We start from the raw sequence: 20,887 nt of genomic DNA, 5'->3' as shown, positions 1-20,887 counted from the left end.
GGCGGGGCTTCGGAGACGGGGCGGGGCTGGTGTGTCTGGGGCGGGGCCCAGCCCTGGGCGGGGCTTTGTGGGGCGAGGTTGAGGCTGGTTCCGCCCTTGCTAGGAATTACCCAGCCCCTTTCCGAGGCTGTGCGACCGGAAGTACCTTGGTAGTTGTTTTTCTCTCTCAGAAGCGAAACAGTCCTTCCCTCCTGGTGTGAGCGCGTTGATAATTGTTTCCCAAACACTGTGGATTAAGTCCTTCAAGTGCAGAAAAGGAAACAGACTCAGAGAGAGCAAGGGGCTGGTCTCACATTCACTGAGGACCTCTGTCTCCTGAGTCTCTGTGGCCCCCTAGGCGGCTGGCCAGAACTCCGAGCCCATTTTGGGTCCCACTGTCTGTGTTGCGACCTAAATTAATATTTATTTATAAGCCCCATCATTGCCTATTGTGTAGCATAGTAATGCTGCCTGTGTGCACGTTAAAAGTATTACTTTGGCCCGGCCATCATGCTCAGTGGTTTAGCGTCCACCTATGAACCAGGACATCGCAGTTCGATTCCGAGTCAGGGCACATGCCTGGCTTGCCGGCTCCATCCCCAGTGTGGGGCGTGCAGGAGGCAGCCGATCAATGATTCTCTCACCATTGATGTTTCTATCTCTCCTCCCTTCCTCTCTGAAATCAATAAAAAAATATATATTTTTAAAAGTATTACTTTGTAAAGAGCAAACATTAAATAAACCATAATTCTCATTGGCACACTGAATTGAGTGTTTTACAGCTAGTCTCCTCAAAACTAGAGGAAGCCTGGTCTCTCTACCTCTGGCAACCCTGGCCCCATCACAGCCAGCACAGGAACCCACGCCTGCCCAAGGGGTGGAGGGGAGGAGCCGATGGCCCAGGGACACTGGGGTAGGCAGGAAGAGCCTCAGAGAGGAAGAGGTGACCCCCCCACACACACACTGGGGAGGGGCCCCCCAGTGAGTTGCTGAAGCTGGGGCTGAGGAGGAAGTGAGAGGAGGAGGTGAGGTGCAGCAGGAAGGTAAGCTGGGGCTGGGCCTGGGGCTGGGTCTCTGTACAGAGGCCTGGCTTTTCTGCCCCTTCAGGGCCTACCCCTCCAGAAGAAGGGCTGGAGGGGCTTGGTGAGATACCCTGAAACCTCCTCGCTACATTCGCAGCCAGGTTCTGCGGCTGGGGACTGGCTGCATGGGAGCCGGGGCCCCAGACTGGCCAACAACTGCCTCTCACACTAGCTTTCCCCACAGCTTGCAGCCTGTTACATTGAGGGTCTGCGACAGCATGGCCCAGGCCCTAGGTGAGGACCTGGTGCAGGATGATTCCAGCTCTTTGGGTTCTGACTCAGAGCTGAGTGGGCCGGGCCCCTATCGCCAGGCTGACCGCTATGGCTTCATTGGGGGCAGCTCAACAGAGCCAGGGTAAGTGGGGAAGGAAGTGGGCGGGGGGGGGGGGGGGGGAGATGCATGAATTGAGGATGGGGGCTAAGGGCTGACTTCTAGAGTGAGGCCCAACCTCAAGGGTCCTGGGAGGGTCTGGGGATTCAACCAGTGTCACTCCTCAGGCTCCAGGTAGAATCCTAAGGATGGCAGGGCTGGGGTGATATGTCCAAGTATGTCTCTTTTTAAAAAAAAAAAATATTTTTATTGATTTCAGAGAGAAAGGGAGAGGGAGGGAAAGATAGAAACATCAATGATGAGAGAGAATCATTGATTGGCTGCTTCCTGCGCACCCTCACTGGGGATCGAGCCCACAACCTGGGCATGTGCCCTTGACTGGAATCAAACCCGGGACCCTTCAGTCCACAGGCCAACACTCTATCCACTGAGCCAAACCAGCTAGGGCCAAGTATGCCTCTTTTACACCCAATCTCCGAGGGTTTGCACTCACCCTTGGAGCCAAAAATTCTTCCCCTTTTAATCTCTGGATCAAGAATCCCAAATCTAAATCATAGAAACCCACACCTATTCCCCCACACTTCCCCTTTCCCAATATATAGATAGGATAATAAGCCCAGAGACACAAAGGAACTTGCCTGAGGTCACACAGCAGCTCAGAGACAGAACCAGACTCAAACTCTGGGACTCCTGGCTTCTAGTTCAGGGTTCTGTCCACTCAGCTTCTACTGTGAGTTGTCTGTGCCCCTATTCTGGGGACAGCCAACCAGCCCCTCCCCAACACACAGCTACACACCCCCTTTAGTCTTTCCTGCTTCTGCCCACATCACAGCCACATCCTTTCCTGTCCCCATAACAACTACTGGCAACTTCTGGGTGACAGGTCAACTCCCCAGTGGCTACACAGGTTGCATGAGAGTGCCAGATGCAGGCTCCAGGTAACAGGTGCCCTGCATCTACATGTCTGTGACCTGTGCTCCCAGGCCAGGTCACCCTCCCGCAGATCTTATCCGCCAGAGGGAGATGAAGTGGGTGGAGATGACTTCACACTGGGAGAAAACCATGTCTCGCCGGTACAAGAAGGTGAGAGGGACAGTGGCCCACCCGGCCTCCTTGGCTCATCACCCTTTGCCTTGGTCCAGGCCCAGGCAACATTGACCTCTCCTGTGTCCCACACCTCCTGCCTTTTCTCCCTGCCACCCAGAGTGGCCCTTGCCCGATGACAGGCTGTGTTTGGTGCCTGCTAAGAGGAGCAGGGGAGGCTGGGGGGGGGGGGGCTAGCCTACTGGGGTCCCTTGGCCTCCCCCACAGGTAAAGATGCAGTGCCGGAAAGGCATCCCCTCAGCCCTGCGTGCCCGGTGCTGGCCCCTGCTGTGCGGGGCTCACGTGTATCAGGAGAACAGCCCTGACACTTATCAGGTAAAAGAGTTGGCAGGCGTCCTAGTCCCCTTCCCAGAGCCCCTCGCCACTCTGAGCCCCCACATCCTCTTCCTGCCCACCCACAGGAGCTGGCTGCGGCCCCAGGAGATCCACAGTGGATGGAGACCATCAGCAGGGACCTGCACCGCCAGTTCCCTCTGCACGAGATGTTTGTGTCACCCCAGGGTCACGGGTACGAGGCCAGTGATGCCCAGGGATCCCAGCCTCACAAGCCCAGTCATTTGGTGTAGCCACCCCCACCCCCACCCCTACTCCCCAGCGTTACGTCTTTGCATCTCAAGGGATCCAGCAAAGCCAGGGTGGTGAGGCCTGGGCAGAGGCTGCCAAAGGTTGGGGAAGGGATGCCTAACGGGGTCTTCTGGCACAGGCAGCAGGGGCTCCTGCAGGTACTCAAGGCCTACACCCTATATCGGCCGGAACAGGGCTACTGCCAGGCCCAGGGCCCTGTGGCTGCTGTGCTGCTCATGCATCTGCCCCCGGAGGTGAGTGCCCTGGACCCTGAGCCTGCGCTGGGGCCCCAAGACCCTGACCCCGCAACCCCACTCACCTTGTCCCCAACCCAAGGGACTCTGAATTAATGTACTTAGGACCCTTGATCCCCAACACTAGTGACCCTGGGACCTTGTAGTCCTGGGCCCTGGACCCTTGACTTCCTAACCCCAGGTGCTCTGACCTCAGGGACCTGGGATCCTTGCCTCCCAGATCCTGTCCTAGTGAACCAGGATCACTGCCAACCTCAGTGACCTTCAAGCCCAACAACCTTGACTCCAGGAACCTTGCTCAGTGATCTAGGAGCCTGGATGTTACTACCTTGACCTCATGACTCCCAGTTCTTTTGTTGTTGTTGTTGTTTGTTTTAATCCTCACCTGAGGATATTTGTCCCGTTGATTTTTTAGAGAGAATGAAAGGGAGGAGAGAGAAAAATCGATGTGAGAGACACATCGAATAGTTCCTCCTGCAAGTGCCCCGACCAGGGCCAGGGACTGAGCGTGCAATTGAGGGACGTGCCCTTGACTGGAATCGAACCAGGGACCCTTCAGTCTGCAGGCCGACACCCTAACCACTGAGTCAAACCAGCTAGGGCACGACTCCTGGTTCTGAACCTTGCAAACATGATCCCTGACCCAGTGACTCCAAGAACCCAGTACTTGGACTCTGAGCCCCCAACCCTTGACCAGTGAGCCCCAACCCTGTGACCCTCAAATTCAACACCCTGAGCTCTGTGACCAAATCATGGGTAGCTCTCTGTCTGGGCACGGGGAGGCTTTTGGTAAAAGCCCCCCAGCACTGAGCACAGGCTTCTGGCTTGAGTCACCACAGATGGTATCCAGGGCCTCCCCTGCACCCCTTTCCCTGCCCTGCGGTCCCCTTGGTGGTGGGCACTCACGGCCTGGCTCTGTCCTCAGGAGGCCTTCTGGTGCCTGGTGCAGATCTCCGAGCTTTACCTGCCCGGCTACTATGGGCCCCACATGGTGAGAGGCTGAATGGGCCAGAGGGCACAGCAGAGGGGCTGGGCAGGCGGGTGGGGCCTGGGAGGGGAGCGGAGGGACTGATGGACATGGCTGCAGGAGGCTGTGAGGCTGGACGCCGAGGTGTTCATGGCCCTGCTGCGGCGGCTGCTCCCACGCGTGCACAAGCACCTGCAGCAGGTGGGCGTCGGACCCCTGCTCTACCTGCCAGAGTGGTTCCTGTGCCTCTTTGCCCGCTCCCTGCCCTTCCCCACGGTGCTGCGTGTCTGGGACGCCTTCCTCAGTGAGGGTGAGTGGGGACTGCCAGGCGGGTGGTGGGGCCAGGGCTACAGCCTTGGGTGCTCGGTGCGCAAGGAATGAACCCGCCAGCTCTGCTCTGCCCCGCCCGCTATTGCCAATCCTGGCCCTGGGTCTGGGTGCCCGGGTGTGCTGAGGGTGATGGTGCCCTGCCAGCTCTGCCCAGCCCCAGGCCACACTCCCAGTGTAATGGATGGTAGCCCCTGCCCTGTGCGGTGAGACCAATACAGGGGGGGGGGGCAGCCTCTGCCTGGGGGAGGGCTGGGCCAGGGAGGCCCCCTCTAGGTAGATGGGGCAGGAGCTGGGAGATCAGAGCCATGCAGGGCTCAGGGGCTGGCACAGTGGGGACGTGGCCAACGGCAGAGGCCCTCACCCTGGAGCCCAAGTGCCTACTCGGTGTACGCTCACTAGTGCCAGGTGCTGCCCTGTACACTGGGGCCGCCTGAATGAGGGGACCTACCTTCTGGGGGTGGGGATGGAAGAGAAGGCTCACGTAATCAAATTTTTGTTTGTTTATTTTTTAATATATTTTTATTACTGATTTCAGAGAGGAAGGGAGAGGGAGAGAGAGAAACATCAATGATGAGAGAGAATCATTGATCGGCTGCCTCCTGCACGCCCCACACTGGGGATCGAGCCCACATCCCGGGCATGTGTGACTGGGAATTGAACTGTGACCTCCTGGTTCATAGGTTGATGCTCAACCACTGAGCCACGCCAGCTGGGCTATTTTTTAAATTTAAAAAAAATTTTATTGTACTTTTTTATTATTTATTACTTTTAATTGATTAACATATTTACTCAGGCAGGACACTGTTCACAGGGTACAGGCTACAGATGACTTGGGGGGTGTGGGCGTGGAGAGGGGTGGGTGCCTGGGCCAGGCCAAGAGTGGGGGAGTCAGGGCAGAGCCGAACCGGACTCCAGGTCTTTGGGGCTCGGCCTCCCTTCTCCCATCCGTCACCTGCCTGCATTCTGTTCCACCTGGGTTGTCCAGCAGTTGCACCTGAAAAATGGTAGAAATTCATCAGTACTTTTACTGAACACCTGCTGTGTGCCTGTTTGGCTCCAGGCTGGCTCAGAGCTCTGGCCATGGTGTCCAAGTCGCCATCTGTGGGCCACCTCCCCTCCAGCCTCAGGCCTCCAGGGCAGTGAGCTGAGCTATCCTCGCCCTCTCCATTGAGGACAAGCCCCCGCGGGCTCCCTTTCATAAGGATGACGTTCACAGGCACTCTCATCCCTTTAGGAGTCACAGTTATGGCTAGGCCGTGCTGGTCCCTGAGCGCTCTCCTTAGCAGATCCGAGGCTGCCTGGAAGGGAGTCTGAGGATTCTGGGACAGCCCACAGTCACACTCGTGTCCACGCGTGTGTGTGCACACACACGGGCACCGTGGTCTTGGCTTAGGGTGGAGCAGCTCTGGCCAGAATCTCTCTGGAACCAGAACAAGCTGGAAGGGCCTTAGTGGGAACTCTCTGCCCGGCCCAGCCTTGTAGGAACACAGAGCTGAGACCCAGAGAGAGAGGCTTTGTGTGAGGTTGTCAGTCCCCGCTGGCTCCTGGCAGGTGCTCTGCCCGGGAGCATCTGTGGCTGCTGAGACATACTCACCAGTGACCCCAAATGGCACTCCTCCTCTTCGTCCTTACTCCTGGCCTGGGTTGTGTAGAGTTGGGGGGTGGGGTGGAAGGAATCTGGGGAGAGGGCAGCTTTCTCATGCAGGTTCAGGAGGGGCGGGCTGGCCCCACTGAGTGAGCCTGGTCTGCAGGTGTGAAGGTGCTGTTCCGTGTGGGGCTGACGCTGGTGCGCCTGGCGCTGGGCACCACAGAACAGCGCCTGGCCTGCCCGGGGCTCCTGGAGACACTCGGTGCCCTTCGAGCCATCCCCCCTGCCCAACTGCAGGAGGAGGTCTTCATGTCCCAGGTGGGTGCCCCCTGCCCACCCTCCCCTGCTGCACAGTCGGGGAAACTGAGTCCCAGAGCCGAAGTCATAGTGAGAACCAGTGGTTAGTTCCTGCCCTCTGAGCACAGAGAACGTGAAAGCCCCAGGCCTCCAGTGGCTTGCTATGACTCCCTCAGTGAGACTGCCAGCCCCTCAGCCCTCAGCCACTTCCTGGGGCTGTGTACTGCCGCCCTGTGGGGACCTCACGGCTTCCTGCCTTCCTGCAGGCCAGGCAAACTCAGTACCAACTGCTCCCCACAGGTGCACAGCGTGGCCCTGTCTGAGCAGGACCTGCAGCGGGAGATCAAGGCCCAGCTGGCCCAGCTGCCAGAGTCGACTTCCGGGCCACCTCCTCGGCCAAAGGCCCGCCTGGCCGGGGCCCGAGCCATCTTTGAGGCCCAGCAGCTGGCCCGGGCGCGGGGCGGCACCAGGCCTGAGGTGCCCCGCATCGTAGTGCAGCCCCCGGACGAGCCCAGGCCGCCACGCCGCAAGCCCCAGACCCGAGGCAAGACTTTCCATGGGCTCCTGACTCGGTCCAAGGGCCCCCCTATTGAGGGCCCCCCCAGGTCCCATCGAAGCTCCACCTCCTTCCTGGACACCCGATTCTGAAGGTCCCACTTCTGAGGGTACCATGGACTCAGTGTCCCCCAACCTCAATGACCCGAATGGCTGATGCCAGCCTCACAAATGGGCACCGCACTTTATCGCTGCCTTCTCACTGTCAACCAAGGGCAGGAAATGAACCAGGAGGCATTGGCTAGAAATAAGTGATTAAGATTTATTCCAAGTTCTTAGTGTTTGCAAACCCCAAACATGACTGGGCAGTACGCGGTGTCGGGATGAAGAAGAGTTGAGAGCTCTGTGGAAAGAAAGCACATCCCTGCGCTGGCCGGAGAAGCAATCTTCTGGACGTCAGGCCGTCGACAGGCGGACATTCTTTCCTAAGTTCTTCATTTTCCACAAGTCCTATCTCCAGGAATCTCCAGGCATTGACGCACCACTGAGGAGTTCAGAAGTTTAAATCCTCAGGCCAATTAAAGTAAAATAAAGTCCTTTTCCCATGAACCCTGTGTGGCAGCTTGATGAGAGACTCCATTCTGAGTCAGCTTAGCTATACGGACTTCAACTTGTTTTCTTCACTCATTCCTCACGTGGACTGTGCCAGGCATAGGATGAAGGAAGGCCACAGGCTGGGGTTTGGGGGCGCAGGCCCACCATCACCCCACAGAGCTGTCTCCTTGCAAGCACAGAAGTGATGCTGAAGGAGCGTGGGGGTCAGGGTGGCCTGGTGGGCTAGGGGACCCCAAAGAACTCCTGGGGAGGCCTGGAATAAAGTCTGATTTAGCAGAAGCCTGGCCGGAGTTGGATCAAATGTCCTCCACCCCCAACCCTAGACCAGCTGCCCTTCTTGCCCCTCCCTTCCCACAGCCCCGCCCTCCTAGTTCCACCAGACACACCGCGGCCGCCCATTGGCTGCTGGAAGGTGTTTACCAGCAACAGGGCCCAATGGTGAGCCCGTCTTGCTCAGCCTCTTAGGGGCAGGTAGCACCTGTGGGAGGAGGGCTCCCCAAGTGGGTGCTGGGCCCAGAAGTGGGGCTTCTCCCCTATTCTGCCTCTCCCCCAAGTCTGGTTCAGGACCCAGGGTGGGGGGGCTCTAACCCAAGTTCACACCCACCCATGATCCGGGCGGGAACAAAGGCCTAGTGTGCCCAGGACAAAGGAGAAAGGTCCCGCAGGCCCTTGTCCCCTCCCCAAGCCTTGCTGCAGCCCCTGGGACTGCCACCATGGAAACCCCTCCCACACTCGTTAATTGCTCCCGTGGGTGCCTGGGACAAGAGCCATCGTCAGGACAACAGGGCTGGTTCCGACGCACGCTTCCTTTGCTGGGTGCCCATTCCTGTCCTGCTGCCCTTTCCCCTGGGCACCCTCCCGGCAGGGTGGGAGGAGGAGGGTGGGGCGTGGCAGGAGTGGGGAGTAGAGGAGAAAGCACCCCTGGAATCCTGCTTAGATGGAGTAGTGGTCGGCCGACCCTAGCCCTGATCCTAACTGCCCTGCCAGCCTGCTTGCCTCAAATCCCAGCGCCCTGGGCCTGCGCTGCTTGACCCTGGCTTTCCTCCCTGCATCCACGAGGCAAATGCCACCGCAGCCGGTGCCTAGCCAGGGCGGTCTGGGAGTGGGCACGGAACCACACGGCTCTCTGTGCACAGGTGCCCGCACTCCGGCGGAGGAAGAGCCCAGCTACCCACTCACCAGCTGTGTGACCCTGGGCAAGTAACACCACCTCTCTGAGCTTCCCTTTCCCCATCTGTGAAAGGCAGAGATTCGTAACTGCTACTCACAGGGTTACGGGAGATGCGACCCACAGGCCCTCTAGGCAGCGCCTGGGACAAGACCAAGAAACGCTCGCTGTCCCTGCTACGGAGCGCCTACCTTCTGCCAGACACCCCGTGCCCAGCTCCCGGGAAAGGGTGCCCTGTAATTCCCATCAGAGGGTGAGAAAAGTCTGCAGATGCTGCAGAGCTTGTGTTAAAAACAGGCAACAGGTCCCGAATGAAGTCACTTAGGCTAAACCACACGTTGTCACCACACCAAGACTGACTGACAGCTTCAGTTCTCCCAGAAACGGCATCTTAAACCATCCCATCAGGAATCACCTGGTCGGCACTGGTTAGACCCCTACCCTCCAGGGAATGCCATAACCCACCTTGCGCTAACCAGCCCGCTCTTTTGCCTAGAAAACTTCTTCGCTCAGACCCCCTCTGCCCATAGTCTTCCTTTCTTTTTTTAGGGTGGGAGGTGGGGATGGGGGGGCGATTAACTGTAATTTTGGCCAAACTGGGACATGCTGAGCCTCAGGGAGGCTGGGACGGGGAAGGCCAGGCCTCCCCTCCCCCAGCCCTGCCCCTCCCCCTCACGCAGGTCCATCTGAGATTCTAATCAGGCCCACAACACTGTGTCCTTCCTTTTTTTTACACTGCGTCCTTCCTTGGCAGGACTTGGTTATTCTTTATCTTTAAATTATCCCATAGTTTTTCATTTTGAGCAGCTCCTGGGCTTCCTGTCTGCTGGATTGGTTACTGCCCATTGAATAAAGCCAATAAGATCTTTAAAACTTAGTTGAGTTTTTGGTTGTCGACACTTGTTAAGTGTCAAGCTCATGCTCTTCAATGACTTCTGTGCCCCACTTCCGCTGCCATGGCACCTCGTTCCAGAGCCTTTGAGCCTCCCAGCAGCCAGCCCCGGATTGCTGTGTGGGGGATGTGGGCAGGGCGGGGGGACCCCGTTTAAGTCACTCCTCCCCTCCAAGTCCCTCCAGTGGTCGACGGGTGGGTCCTCCTAGGCGGCTCTGTATACACTTGCAGAAAGGACCCCAAACTGCCAACTCTGTCCCACCAAGTGCCACGGGCCCCTCAGGACTCTCCCCAGCCCAGGAGGCACTTGGGGACAGCCAGGGCAGAGGCTCTGAGGTTGGGGGGTGAGGTGAGGAATTGTACCAACAGCCTGCATGTGCTGGGCACTGGCACGTGCCCGTCCTGAACAGCCCGGTGAGGTGGGAACTAGCCCCATCTTAGGCAGGAGGTAAGTGGGGTTCAGACCAGAAAGGGGAGGTGCCCAGGTCCCACGCTGGAACTAGGACTGGAACCCACGTGGTATGACACACTTACACTTGAGTAGAGGGTGTGAGTCTCTGGCTGTGTTTCTGGGGGTGAATTCGTGGCTGTGAGCCAGGTCTCAGGCTGTGCTTCTGTGGGTGCACCTGGGTGTGAGGGGGTGTGTCTCGGGGAGGCTGCGGGTGTCCAGCTGGCCTGGGTGGTGATGGGCAGGGCAGACCCTGTAGATGACCCTCTTCCGGTGCTCAGACTCACTGGCACTCCCCCAGCCTGGCACCCCCTTCCCTCCGGCCCCCAGTAGGGCAGAGGGTGTCCCAGGGAACTGGGACTGCCCTTGTGGGGACACCTTACTGAGCGGTCACTATGCTTGCAGGGGCGGGAGCGGTGAGGAGGGGCCCCATGCACAGGGACCTGTGGCCAAGAGGGTCTCTGGGAGAGTGCTCATGGCGGGACAGACAGCCGCTGGCTGAGGACACCATCCAGGGACAGAGCTGGGGACTGTGTGCCCCAGGCTCTCCTGGCCCCCACCCAAGGGCAGCCCTGGTGCCAGTCTCTGTGGGCTCTGCTCCCCCACCTTTCCCCTCCTCTAGCTTTCTCCTCCATGAGGGGACATCCTCTCTGAGTCCCTGTCCTCATCTCTGTCTTGTCTTTGCCACAGCCCATGTCGGGGACCCCCGCTGGCGGTCCCTGGCCACCGGTCCCTGGCGCCCTGTTCCCCGCCTGTGTCTCTGAGGATGCCCTGTGCTTCGTGCCGGGCTCTCCGCGGCCCTCCGTCCTCCCATCCCAGGGACCAAGCCTTCCCCAGACTTCCCGACGGGCGGCGGGCTTGGGCGGGCCCTGCAGCGGGCGGTGGCCGTTGGGCCCGCGCCGCCCCTCCCGGCACTGGGCATGCCCCGGGCGCTGCTATATAAAGCGGTGCTGTCTCAGCCCCGCGCCGTCGCCAACGTGCCCTCGCCGAGCGCCATCTGGTCCTCGACACCCGCCGAGTCCCGCCGACCCTCTGCCACCCACCCCACCAGGTATCCCGGCTCCTGCCCTCGCCCGGGAAAGCCAGGGAGGAGCGCCATGGGGGCAGGGGCTGCGGCACGGGGACCTGGAGCGCCTGCGCCCCCCAACGGGACCCGCGACACGACCCGCGCGCGCGCCCCCAAGGGACTGGCTGAGTGCCTGGCCCCCCAGCGCTGCCGGGCAGGGGCTCACACGTCCCTGGGTGATGTGTGAGTCCCGCGGCAGGGTCCCCGGGTCAGGGCGGCCAAAATCCCTCCGCCTCCTCGGGGTGGGGGAGGGGGTGGGGGTGGGGCAGGCTCGGGTACCTCCTGGCTGGGACAAGAGAGAAGAGCTGCGGGGTCCACCTCTCTGCCCCCCGCCCCCCCCCCCCGAGTGTTAGGAGCTGGGCTGTGGGGAGGAGAGGCGGTCCTGACTCCCTGTCCTGTCTCTCTTCTTCCATCTGCCTCAGGCTCCCAGCCTCTCTCCACCTGTAAGATGGTGAGTCCCCTCTGGTCCCTCCCCCAGTGACCAAGGCCCCACCAGACAGAGGGCCCAGAGGGCAGCTTCTCACCCAGGCCCAGGCCCCTCAGCAGCACCTGCCCCCTGCCTCCCCATCCCGTGTCACGGGACCAGCAGCCACTGCGTGTCAGGCTCTCTTCCCGCCCCGTCAGCCCTGGCAGTGGGCACTGTTGGTCTCCTTTGGCATCCATTCATTCTGCAACATTTATTGAGCACCTCCCAGGCACCTGGCACCATTCTAGGTTTGGGGGGATGTGACAATGAACCCCGTCTAGGCTCTCAGGGAGTTCGCCTTCTAAGGGAGGGCATGAGGCTCAGTTTGGCACTGACTGGTGAGCTGGGACCCAGACCTCTGCCCTCCTGGCCGCGTGCAACACACTGTCCCCCCAGTCACCGAGGTGATGCTTTTGGTCCAAGGTTCATCAGCACCCAAGGGTGGGACAGGACAGGCGCCTAGCACCCACGTGGTCCAAAGAAATCTCATGACTTGTCCCAGGTGGCCCAGCTGGTCCCCTGGAGGAGAGGCCCGCTGTGTTTGCTCTAAGCCTCTGAGCAGCCCCATGTGGGAGTCAAGGATGTAAGATTTCGTCCAAAAACAGCATTTCCGTGGCTCAGCGCTGAAAGGAAGGGCATCGCTTCTCCTCTCCCCACGCCTAGCCTAGGGGTGGGCTTACAGGAAGTCTTCGAGGCCCACCTGGGGCCGGCAAGGAACAGATTCACCTATAAATCCAGGTCTCAGCAGAGCTCCGTGAAGGTGGATGGGTCACGGAGGCCAGAGAGAAACCAGCAGCCAAGAATGATTGCTGGGTTATTCTGCTCACTTGCTCTGTCAACAAACATTCTCTGAGCAGCCAGCGTGTCAGGCACTGTTTTAGTGCCAGGGCTGCATTGAAGAACAAAACAGACAAAAACCCCTGCCCCTGTGAACCAAGCTAGGGCAAACCCTGGCAGGGGTGGGGGGGGGGGAAGCGTGGTCCAGCCAGCAGCACCCTCCCTGCCCCCCCCCCGGGGGGGGGGGGCACTGTACTTACAGTCTGCGAAGCATTCCCACCTACACATTCCTGGTCTTCATTCCCCAATCCAACCTCATCCCCTCCTGGTTCTTGGGACGGGGTCTGTCCTGAATGTAACCCAAGGTTAAGTCACTCTTGAGTGACCTAATGCACTCTTTGCTCACCCTGCCCAACACCCACCACTTTCGTCCCCCCCCCCTGCCCCCCCAGCTCTCCTCGGATCAGCTGGGTCCCAAGTGGGACTGCCTCCTGGGCTCCAAGGGCCTGGAAGACAAGGAGGGCCCACGGGGAGGAGGCTCGGGCCTGCCACCCCCAGACTGCTTCCCTGGCTCCTGGCGCCTCGACGTGGGCCTGGACTGCAAGGGCTCCCCCGAAGGGGCAGAGGCCCGGGCCTGGACTGCCTACTACTACAGCCTCCTGCAGAGCTGCCTGCAGCAAGCTGGCCTTCCGGAGACCCAGGACCGCAGCCAGGTGCCCCGCACAGGTGCCCAAGGGCTCCACGGAGGGGAACCCCTGGGGTGAGGGAGGTGTCCGTAGCCCAGCCTGCTTCCATCCCAGTCAAGGTCAGTCCCTTCCCCCAGGCTGTGACTAGGTCTGTAGCCTGGGCCAGTTTCGGGCAGGCAGACATTGTTTCCACGGGCCTCTGGCACCAGTCAAGTCAGAGACCTAGCTTCCCTCCACCCCCAGAAGATGCAGCCCCAGAATTCGCAACCCATGATCTCTGGAGCCACAGCTTCCAGAGAAGTGTCTTGTCTTGGGAGCTGCAGTGGAGGCAGCTAGCAGTTGGGACCCCAGCCTCCTTCCCTGCTTTACCTATTTTATGTATCAGGCGGCCCCCTAAGCTCTAAAATACAGGAAGAATCAGCCTCGGCTGCGTTGTACAGACTGGAAAACGAGGTGCAGAGGCTCCTCCTCCCACTGCCAAGGGTCCCACGAAAGTCAGTGGCAGAGCTCAGGCCAGAACCAAGGTCTCTGGTCACCCAACCTCCAGCGCCTTCTAGACCAGCTGCAGAGAGAAGGGAGCTAGCCTCCCAGGGCGGGGATGGGCAGAGCTTCCTCTTCCCTCTCTAGCTTCCCTCTGTCCCTTTAACTTGTCTTGTCTATACCCGGAAGGGCCACGGGGTCAGGAGAGGGGGGCAGAAAGATAAGCAGGGAGCCCCTGGTGAGCTTGGCGTGTTCTCTTCCCTCGAGGCTGCCCTGGGGCAGAGGTGACCTTGTGCATTCTGGGATCCCCCAGCACCTTTCTGTCTGTGCTGCTGGAGGGTGGGGTCCAGAGTCCCGGTGAGTGTGCACCCAAGTTCCCCCACCCCCTCCTACAGAAAGGGCAGCCCTGCCCTGGCCCAGCCACATCCCAAAATACCCGCCAACCCTGGCAACTGCCAGCATTCCAGGATGCCAGCTGCCATGCTCAAAGTGGGGGTGGGTTCTGGGAGCAGCTGCCCCCACTGCCCAGGGCCCGGGCTGGAGGAGGAGAGCATGGGACAGGAAGCCTTCCCTGACCAGCGACTCTCCCCCATCTGCCCACAGGAAACATGCTGCTTTGCCTGTCCCCTGCATGGCTGACAAAGGTGCCAGCACCGGGGCGGCCAGGAGAGGCGGCCCTGCTGGTTTCCAAGGCAGTGAGCTTCCATCCGGGGGGCCTAACCTTCCTGGATGACTTTGTCCCCCAGCGCCAAGCCACCTACTTCCTGGTGGGCCTGGGACCGGGGCCTGGCCAGGGGAGGGAAGCAGCTGAGCTCGCTCGCGACCTCACCTGCCCTACAGGAGCCTCAGCAGAGCTGGCCCGGCTGCTGGAGGACCGGCTGCTCACAAGGCACTTGCTGGCCCAACGAGGTGGCGTGGCTGTGCCAGCTACCCTGGCTTTCACCTACAAGCTGCCCACACTGCTTCGGGGAGGGGATGGCAGCCCGGGACTACGGCTGGTGGAGCTGAGTGGCAGAGAAGGCCAGGAGACACTGGTGAAGGAGGAAGTAGGGGCCTTTCTGCACTCGGAGGCCCTGGGGGATGCCCTGCAGGTAACAGGCTCCTGCCCTTGAGGTCTGTGTAGATGCCACAAGATGGGACCCATGGATGGTCACCAAGTCCTACCCCCAACTTTGTGTCCTGTTGCCGCCCCATCGCTGCGGCAAACCTCTGCCTTCTTATCTGTTTGCTCGTGGGCTCCTGTGGTGTAACATCTCACCCCGCAGGCACGTGGGTGGTGAGGAAGCCCCTTCCCCTTTCTGTGGCTGCAGGTGGCCATCAAGCTCAGCAGCTGGCGCTGGCGGGGGCAGCAGGCGCTACGTCTGCACCCACGAGCAGAGGTGGGCACAGTGGCGGACACAGTGGTGGCATTGCTGGAGAAACTGGAGGAGGAGGAGAGTGTCCTGGTGGAGGCTGTGTGCCCACCTGCCCGGCTGCCCTCCCCAGGTGAGAGCCACCTGAGCCGGCCAGGGGTGGGAGCTTGGCTCGGTCTCCTGGCTGCTGTGCTGGGCTCAGGCCTCACCGTCTTCCCCCAGGAAATCCCCCGCCAGGTCCGGAGCTGGCTATGCGGATCTGTGCTGTGGTGTGTCGGACACAGGGTGACAGGCCTCTGTTGAGCAAGGTGAGGGTGGCCCAGGTTTAGGTCATGACCCTGCTGCCACACCCCAGTCTAGCCCCACTGAGCTGATGAGGGCCCCTGGCAGAGAGGACAAAATATTTTTAAAAAAATATTTTTATAGATGTTTATTTTTTAATAACATTTTAATGTTTTTTATTGATTTTAGAGAGGAAGGAGAGAGAAACATCCATGTGAGAGAGAGGAAACATCAACCAGTTGCCTCCTGCACACCCCCCAACTGGGGAACCAAATCCACAGCCTGGATATGTGCCCTGACCAGGAATTAAACCCACCACCTTTTGGTGTTTGGGACAACGCTCCAACCCACTGAGCCCACCAGCTAGGGCAAGAGGACAAAATCTTTGAGGGGGATCTTGGTTGCCTTTTTGCCGCCCCTGCAACCCTTCTTGCACCCCTCCCACACCAGGAGTCTTGACTGATCCCCATGCTGGCGCAGAGCGTGGGGCTGAGTCCTCCTCCCAAGGAGCTCTTGCCCACAGGAGAGGCTGACCCAGGTCCCTGACAAACTCCAGTGCCTGGAGCCTTAGGAGGGGCCTCCAAGCTGGGGAGCTCAGGAAGGCTTGGGGACCCTCCTGGGTGTACAGCTCTGGGCCAAGGGAGAGGCTCAGTCCTGTCCTCAAGGAGTTCCTGGGCTGGGGCACACCGGGGTGGCACAGGTCCCCAGGGCTGCAGGAGCTAGGACCCAGCATGCTTGGAGCCCTCAGGGAGCAGAGACCCCAGCTGGGATGGAAACCTGAGTGGAATCCCCCAGGGGTCTAGGGTCCAGCTGGGCAGTGGCTGTGGAGGTGGTCTGTGCAATGTAAGTCACTTCAGAGAACTGGGCTTCTTGGATGTCCCAAGGGGTCTGGCCTGGATCTTGGCACAGGGGGCAGCATTCACGGGGGAGCAGGGTGCAGGGGGGGGGGATGGGGTGGGGTGTCCTAGGAGGACTCCTCCTGGGCCAGTCCCTGAGCCACAGCCTGCCCAGGTGGTGTGCGCGGTGGGCCGTGGGAACCGGCCTCTACGGCACCAGAACTCTTTGCCGCGTACGCTGGAGGTGGCGCTGGCCCAGTGCGGCCTGGGTGAGGCGGCTCAGGTGGCCGTCGTGCGGCGGAGCGTCAAGACGGCCGCTGAGGCTGCGCTGGCCGCTGTGCTGGCCCTGGAAGCCGGTTTGAGCGTTGAGCAGCGCGGCGGGCGCCTGGCCTGCACGGACTTCCTCGGTGAGTGCCGGCGGCCCGGGCCGGAGGCTGGGGACATTGGTGGGGAGGGGCAAGGCCCGAGGGCGGTCGGCGCTGAACCCGCGCCCCGCACCCGGCCCAGGCGTGGACTTCGCGCTGACGGTGGCGGGTGGCGCGCTGACCCCGGTGGCTCTGGAGCTGAACAGCGGCCTGTGCCTGGAGGCGTGCGGTGCGCTCGAGGGGCTCTGGGCTGCCCCGCGCTCGGGGCCGGCGACCGAGGAGGCGGTGGCAGCCGCACCGCTGGTGGAGACCATGCTGCGGCGCTCGGCGCGCTGCCTGATGGAGGGCAAGCAGCTGCTGGTGGTCGGCGGGGGCAGTGTCAGCAAGAAGTTCGTGTGGGAGGCGGCGCGCGACTACGGGCTCAAGGTGGGCGGGGCGCGGGGCGGAGCGGGGCTCAAGCCCGGGGTCTGCGTGGTGGAGGCGGGCCCGAAGCAAGGGTGGGCGGGTCTGGGGGCGGGCCAGCCTTAGGGGTGGTGTCTGCGTCCGGCGATCTCTCTGGGGCGCTGGACCCCAGTCCTAGGGGCCGAGCCAGCCGCCTGGCCCAGGTTAGAAGTCTAGCCCAGTTCTGTCCCCGCACCCCGCAGTTTTTATTATTTTTTAAATTGATTTCTGAGAGGAAGGGAGAGGGAGAGGGAGAGAAAGAGAAACATCAATGATGAGAATCATTGATCGGCTGCCTCCCGCACGCCCCCTACTGGGGCCGAGCCGGAAACCGGGGCATGTGCCCTGACCGGGAATCAAACCGCGACTCCTGTTTCATAGGTGGATGCTCAACCACTGAGCCACCCCGGCCGGCTCTGTCCCCGCAGTTCTAAGTGGAGCCCAGGGTAGACAGGCTGGAGGCGCGGGGGCAGCATTCAGGATTAGTGCCAGACCCGGGCTTTGAATGCCGGGCTGAGGAGCCCGGACCTATCCCGCAGAAAGGCCAGGTGCTTCCTTTGAGATTGAATCCCTAGGACACCAGGAGGGTGCTGGGGAGCAGCTTACAGATCCTGAGTCGAGTTCACAGAAGTGGCCTCGTTACAGAATCTGGAGCCATGCAGGCAGAATAGACATTCTTACCCCCACTGAACTGATAAAAAACGGAGGCCAAATAGCTAGGCTCGTCCTGGTCCCAATCTACGCAGTGGCCTCCTGTCCCCTCTCCCACAGTACAAAACCCCCCTCCCCCAGCCATTCCTATGCCTCCATGTTCCCTGCCTGCACACACATTCACCTGGAATGCCTCCACTCCTCACACTTACAGCGCAGACAGCCACCCTCCCTGCCCTCTTCAGGGGCTGCTCTGCCCTGGGTACCAGCTGTTTTGTCTGTTCCCCCAGCGGGCAGTGAGCTTTGGAGGTGTGGGGCCCCACTAGATTCTTCTGTGCGTACCTCCCAGTGTCAGAACACACTGGATAAATGGTGACCAAGAGGGTAATGCCCAAAGACACCAGACCACCTGTCCGGAGCCCCAGACCTGGTGGTTTCCCTACAAATCCTGGCCAGAGTGAAGCTGCCTGTGGGAATGAGCACACTTGCCCTCTGCACCCCACCCCTCTGCTCTCTCCCTCCTACAGCCCTCTTTCCTCTGGCTGGCTCTTATTTGGCTCCCAGCTTAAGCACTGCCTCTTCTAGGGTGCTTTCTCTCCCCGCCAGGCTGGGTTACATGCCCCACCTCTGCACCTCCCATTTACCCAGTCATCAACGAGGATTTCTTGAGCACCTAACGTTGGTAAACCATCTCCCTTGAGGGCCAAGACCACCTTCTGGGCTTCATTCTGTTTCCTCAGCATCCAGCACGGGCTGATCTGAGTGTGTTGCCCTCCTGTGGTTTCTGCAGCTGCACCTGGTGGAGTCAGACCCCAACCACTTTGCATCCCAGCTGGTGCAGACCTTCATCCACTTCGATGTGACGGAGCACCGGAGGGATGAGGAGAATGCACGGCTGCTGGCGGAGTTGGTGCGGGCACGTGGCCTGCAGCTAGATGGCTGCTTCTCCTACTGGGATGACTGCCTGGTGCTCACAGCCTTGCTCTGCCAGGAGCTGGGTCTGCCCTGCAGCCCCCCAGCTGCCATGCGCCTGGCCAAGCAGAAGAGCCGCACCCAACTGCACCTGCTGCGATGCCAAGGCCCACCCTGGCCCTCGCCCTCCCTCCATGCTGTGCCTTGCTGCCCCCTGGAGAGTGAGGCTGACGTGGAGAGGGCTGTCCGCCAGGTGCCCCTGCCAGGGGTAATGAAGCTGGAGTTTGGAGCGGGCGCAGTGGGCGTGCGGCTGGTGGAGGATGCGCTGCAGTGCCACCAGCACTTTTCACGCATCGCCCATGACCTGCAGGGTGAGGCCGATCACCCTGGCATTGGGCTGGGCTGGGGCAACTCCATGCTGCTGATGGAGTTCATTGAGGGCACTGAGCACGATGTGGACCTGGTGCTGTTCCGTGGGAAACTGCTGGCTGCCTTTGTCTCTGACAACGGCCCCACGCGGCTGCCTGGCTTCACTGAGACGGCGGCCTGCATGCCCACCGGGCTGGCTCCGGAGCAGGAGGCGCAGCTGGTGCAGGCGGCCTTCCGCTGTTGCCTGGGCTGCGGGCTGCTGGATGGGGTTTTCAATGTAGAGCTCAAGCTGACTGGGGCTGGGCCTCGGCTCATCGAGATCAACCCCCGCATGGGTGGCTTCTACCTTCGAGACTGGATCCTGGAGCTCTACGGTGTGGACCTGCTGCTGGCTGCTGCTATGGTGGCCTGTGGCCTGCGACCTGCCGTTCCCCCGCACCCACGGGCCAGTGGCTACCTGGTGGGTGTCACTGGCCTGGTGTCCCAGCACCTGCAGGTGCTGCGTTCCTCTGCCAGCCAAGAGGCTCTGCAGGTTCTTCACGACCGGGGCCTGCTGCGCTTCAATCAGTTTACATCTTTAGAGGAGGCCCAGGTGCCTGGCGAGTATGAGGAGCCCTACTGCAGTGTGGCCTGTGCGGGGCCCAGCCCAGCCGAGGCCCGCCTCCGCCTGCTGGGGCTCTGCCAGGGCCTGGGCATCGATGGGCCCCACTACCCCGTTGCCCACTTCCTGTCCCACTTCAAATAGCACTGGTGTCAGGGGGCAGGGCCAGAGTGCTGGAGGGGTGCGGTGCTGCCTCCAGCTTCCTGATACTCTCCCTGCCTCTCTACCCTTAGCCCTGCCCCAGCCTGGCCTGGCCCACTCCTAGGCCTCAGGTCCATTCCAGAGTGGCAGGGCCATTTTGACACCAAGGGGCCTCCTGGGATTAAGGGCCATAAAAGATAGCAACTGGGGGGCCGTTGGGCCCTCTTGCCCTCCCAAAGGCCCAGTCCAGGCCACAGCTGCCCCCAGACTCTTGCCATGGAGAGGGGACAACAGCTGCGTGCGCACGCAGACACACACACACACACACACACACACACCACCCCCAGGGAGGTGGGAGTGTGCCCAAACCTAGCCCAGCCTGCCACCCCTCCAAGCATCTCTCTCTTCCTGCCATCTACAGGAGGAGAGAACCTGGCAGGCCCTGGCCTTGGGCAAATCCCAAGAAAACCTGAGACTAAACACCCTGTCCTCTTACCCTCACCCTCTCATTTAACAAATTCCAGGACAGTTGTAGAGCCTGCTGACAACTGGCAAGGCTGCACCTGCCTCATTTGACCTGAGCAGTAGAAGCAGGTGGCCTGGGGTCAGCAGTTTCCATCTCCCCTCCGGGTAGACGTGATTGACTCCTTAGACGAGGAAAGAGGCTCAAAGAGGAAAAACCATGGCCTGAGGGTCATATCACAGCGGGTGGGATGTTGAGGGACAAGGTGTAGGGTCCACGTTCCTGCTTTTACTGTCTTACATGCCCACTCAGTTACTAGGCCTTGCTAAGCTCCCTGCCCTGATTCATATATGGCCCTGGCACATGTGAATAGCCCCTCATGCATCATGTATCTTCACCAAGCTTAGGTGCTTTGGCCTCCGGTACACCTAACTAGCATTGGCAGAGGAGTCCACTCCTTAACTCAGGGGAGACGGCTTTAAGAACTCCTGTGTGCTCAGCATAGGAGCGATGGACAGCTCCAAAGCATCCCTCTCCAAATAAAGGCTTAAGGACTACTTAGAGGTCCAGGGTCTGCGACAGGTTCTTGCGACTTGGACAGCATCTCTCAGGCTCAGCTCTATGGGGGAAGGGAGAAGTGAGGGGTGGCTAGGGGATACCTGTAACATCTGGAGCTAAGGATACCCGCCACACTGGCCAGGCTTTTGGGTTGACCTTTGTGGGAGCCTGCCAGGAGAATCCACACCAGCACCCAAACTTGAGGGCCTTCTGAGGGTGGGATTACACCCACAGGGTCACATCCAACCAGATGACCCTCCTCCAGCACGGAGACCCCTGAGATCTGTATATCCAAGTTTAAATCTACTCACCCAGGCCTCATCTGGT

General features: G+C 60.4%; 2 protein-coding genes across 7 annotated transcripts; both read left to right on the top strand.

The window, feature by feature from the left end:
* Nucleotides 1–910: 910 nt before the first annotated feature.
* Nucleotides 911–7,883, top strand: TBC1D10C (TBC1 domain family member 10C). The gene is made up of 10 exons (XM_080642944.1): nt 911–1,022; nt 1,246–1,416; nt 2,376–2,475; nt 2,704–2,811; nt 2,898–3,004; nt 3,200–3,314; nt 4,240–4,305; nt 4,402–4,591; nt 6,363–6,517; nt 6,797–7,883. Exons 2-10 carry the CDS (start codon nt 1,280–1,282, stop codon nt 7,142–7,144), a joined length of 1,326 nt encoding a protein of 441 aa, XP_080499070.1. The 5' UTR covers nt 911–1,022; nt 1,246–1,279; the 3' UTR covers nt 7,145–7,883.
* Nucleotides 7,884–11,065: 3,182 nt separating this feature from the next.
* On the top strand, nt 11,066–20,565 carry CARNS1 (carnosine synthase 1). 6 transcript variants are annotated; one of them, XM_080688121.1, is made up of 11 exons: nt 11,066–11,165; nt 11,603–11,631; nt 12,876–13,149; nt 13,857–13,946; nt 14,193–14,680; nt 14,900–15,074; nt 15,164–15,249; nt 16,019–16,066; nt 16,235–16,466; nt 16,567–16,850; nt 18,307–20,565. In XM_080688121.1, exons 2-11 carry the CDS (start codon nt 11,629–11,631, stop codon nt 19,540–19,542), a joined length of 2,916 nt encoding a protein of 971 aa, XP_080544247.1. In that variant the 5' UTR covers nt 11,066–11,165; nt 11,603–11,628; the 3' UTR covers nt 19,543–20,565. The 6 variants fall into 6 exon arrangements, with proteins under 6 accessions (XP_080544247.1, XP_080544249.1, XP_080544248.1 ...); XM_080688123.1 differs by lacking the exon at nt 13,857–13,946; XM_080688122.1 differs by lacking the exon at nt 16,019–16,066.
* Nucleotides 20,566–20,887: the final 322 nt, after the last annotated feature.

The sequence above is a fragment of the Plecotus auritus genome (assembly GCF_963455305.1).
Source record: "Plecotus auritus genome assembly, chromosome: 9".
In the NCBI taxonomy this organism is placed as follows: Eukaryota; Metazoa; Chordata; class Mammalia; order Chiroptera; family Vespertilionidae; genus Plecotus; species Plecotus auritus.
The sequence above is the reverse complement of the archived record's forward strand: the minus strand, read 5'-3'. Positions and strand labels throughout refer to the sequence as shown.

Bases quoted from the DNA above. Each gene is read 5' to 3' on its own strand.
- TBC1D10C (XM_080642944.1), top strand. From the start codon at position 1,280: ATGGCCCAGGCCCTAGGTGAGGACCTGGTGCAGGATGATTCCAGCTCT. The intron at 4,306-4,401 runs GTGAGAGGCTGA...ACATGGCTGCAG, and splicing joins GCTACTATGGGCCCCACATG to GAGGCTGTGAGGCTGGACGC. The intron at 6,518-6,796 runs GTGGGTGCCCCC...TGCTCCCCACAG, and splicing joins AGGAGGTCTTCATGTCCCAG to GTGCACAGCGTGGCCCTGTC.
- CARNS1 (XM_080688121.1), top strand. The intron at 13,947-14,192 runs GTGAGTGTGCAC...ATCTGCCCACAG, and splicing joins GGGTGGGGTCCAGAGTCCCG to GAAACATGCTGCTTTGCCTG. The intron at 15,250-16,018 runs GTGAGGGTGGCC...GGAATCCCCCAG, and splicing joins ACAGGCCTCTGTTGAGCAAG to GGGTCTAGGGTCCAGCTGGG.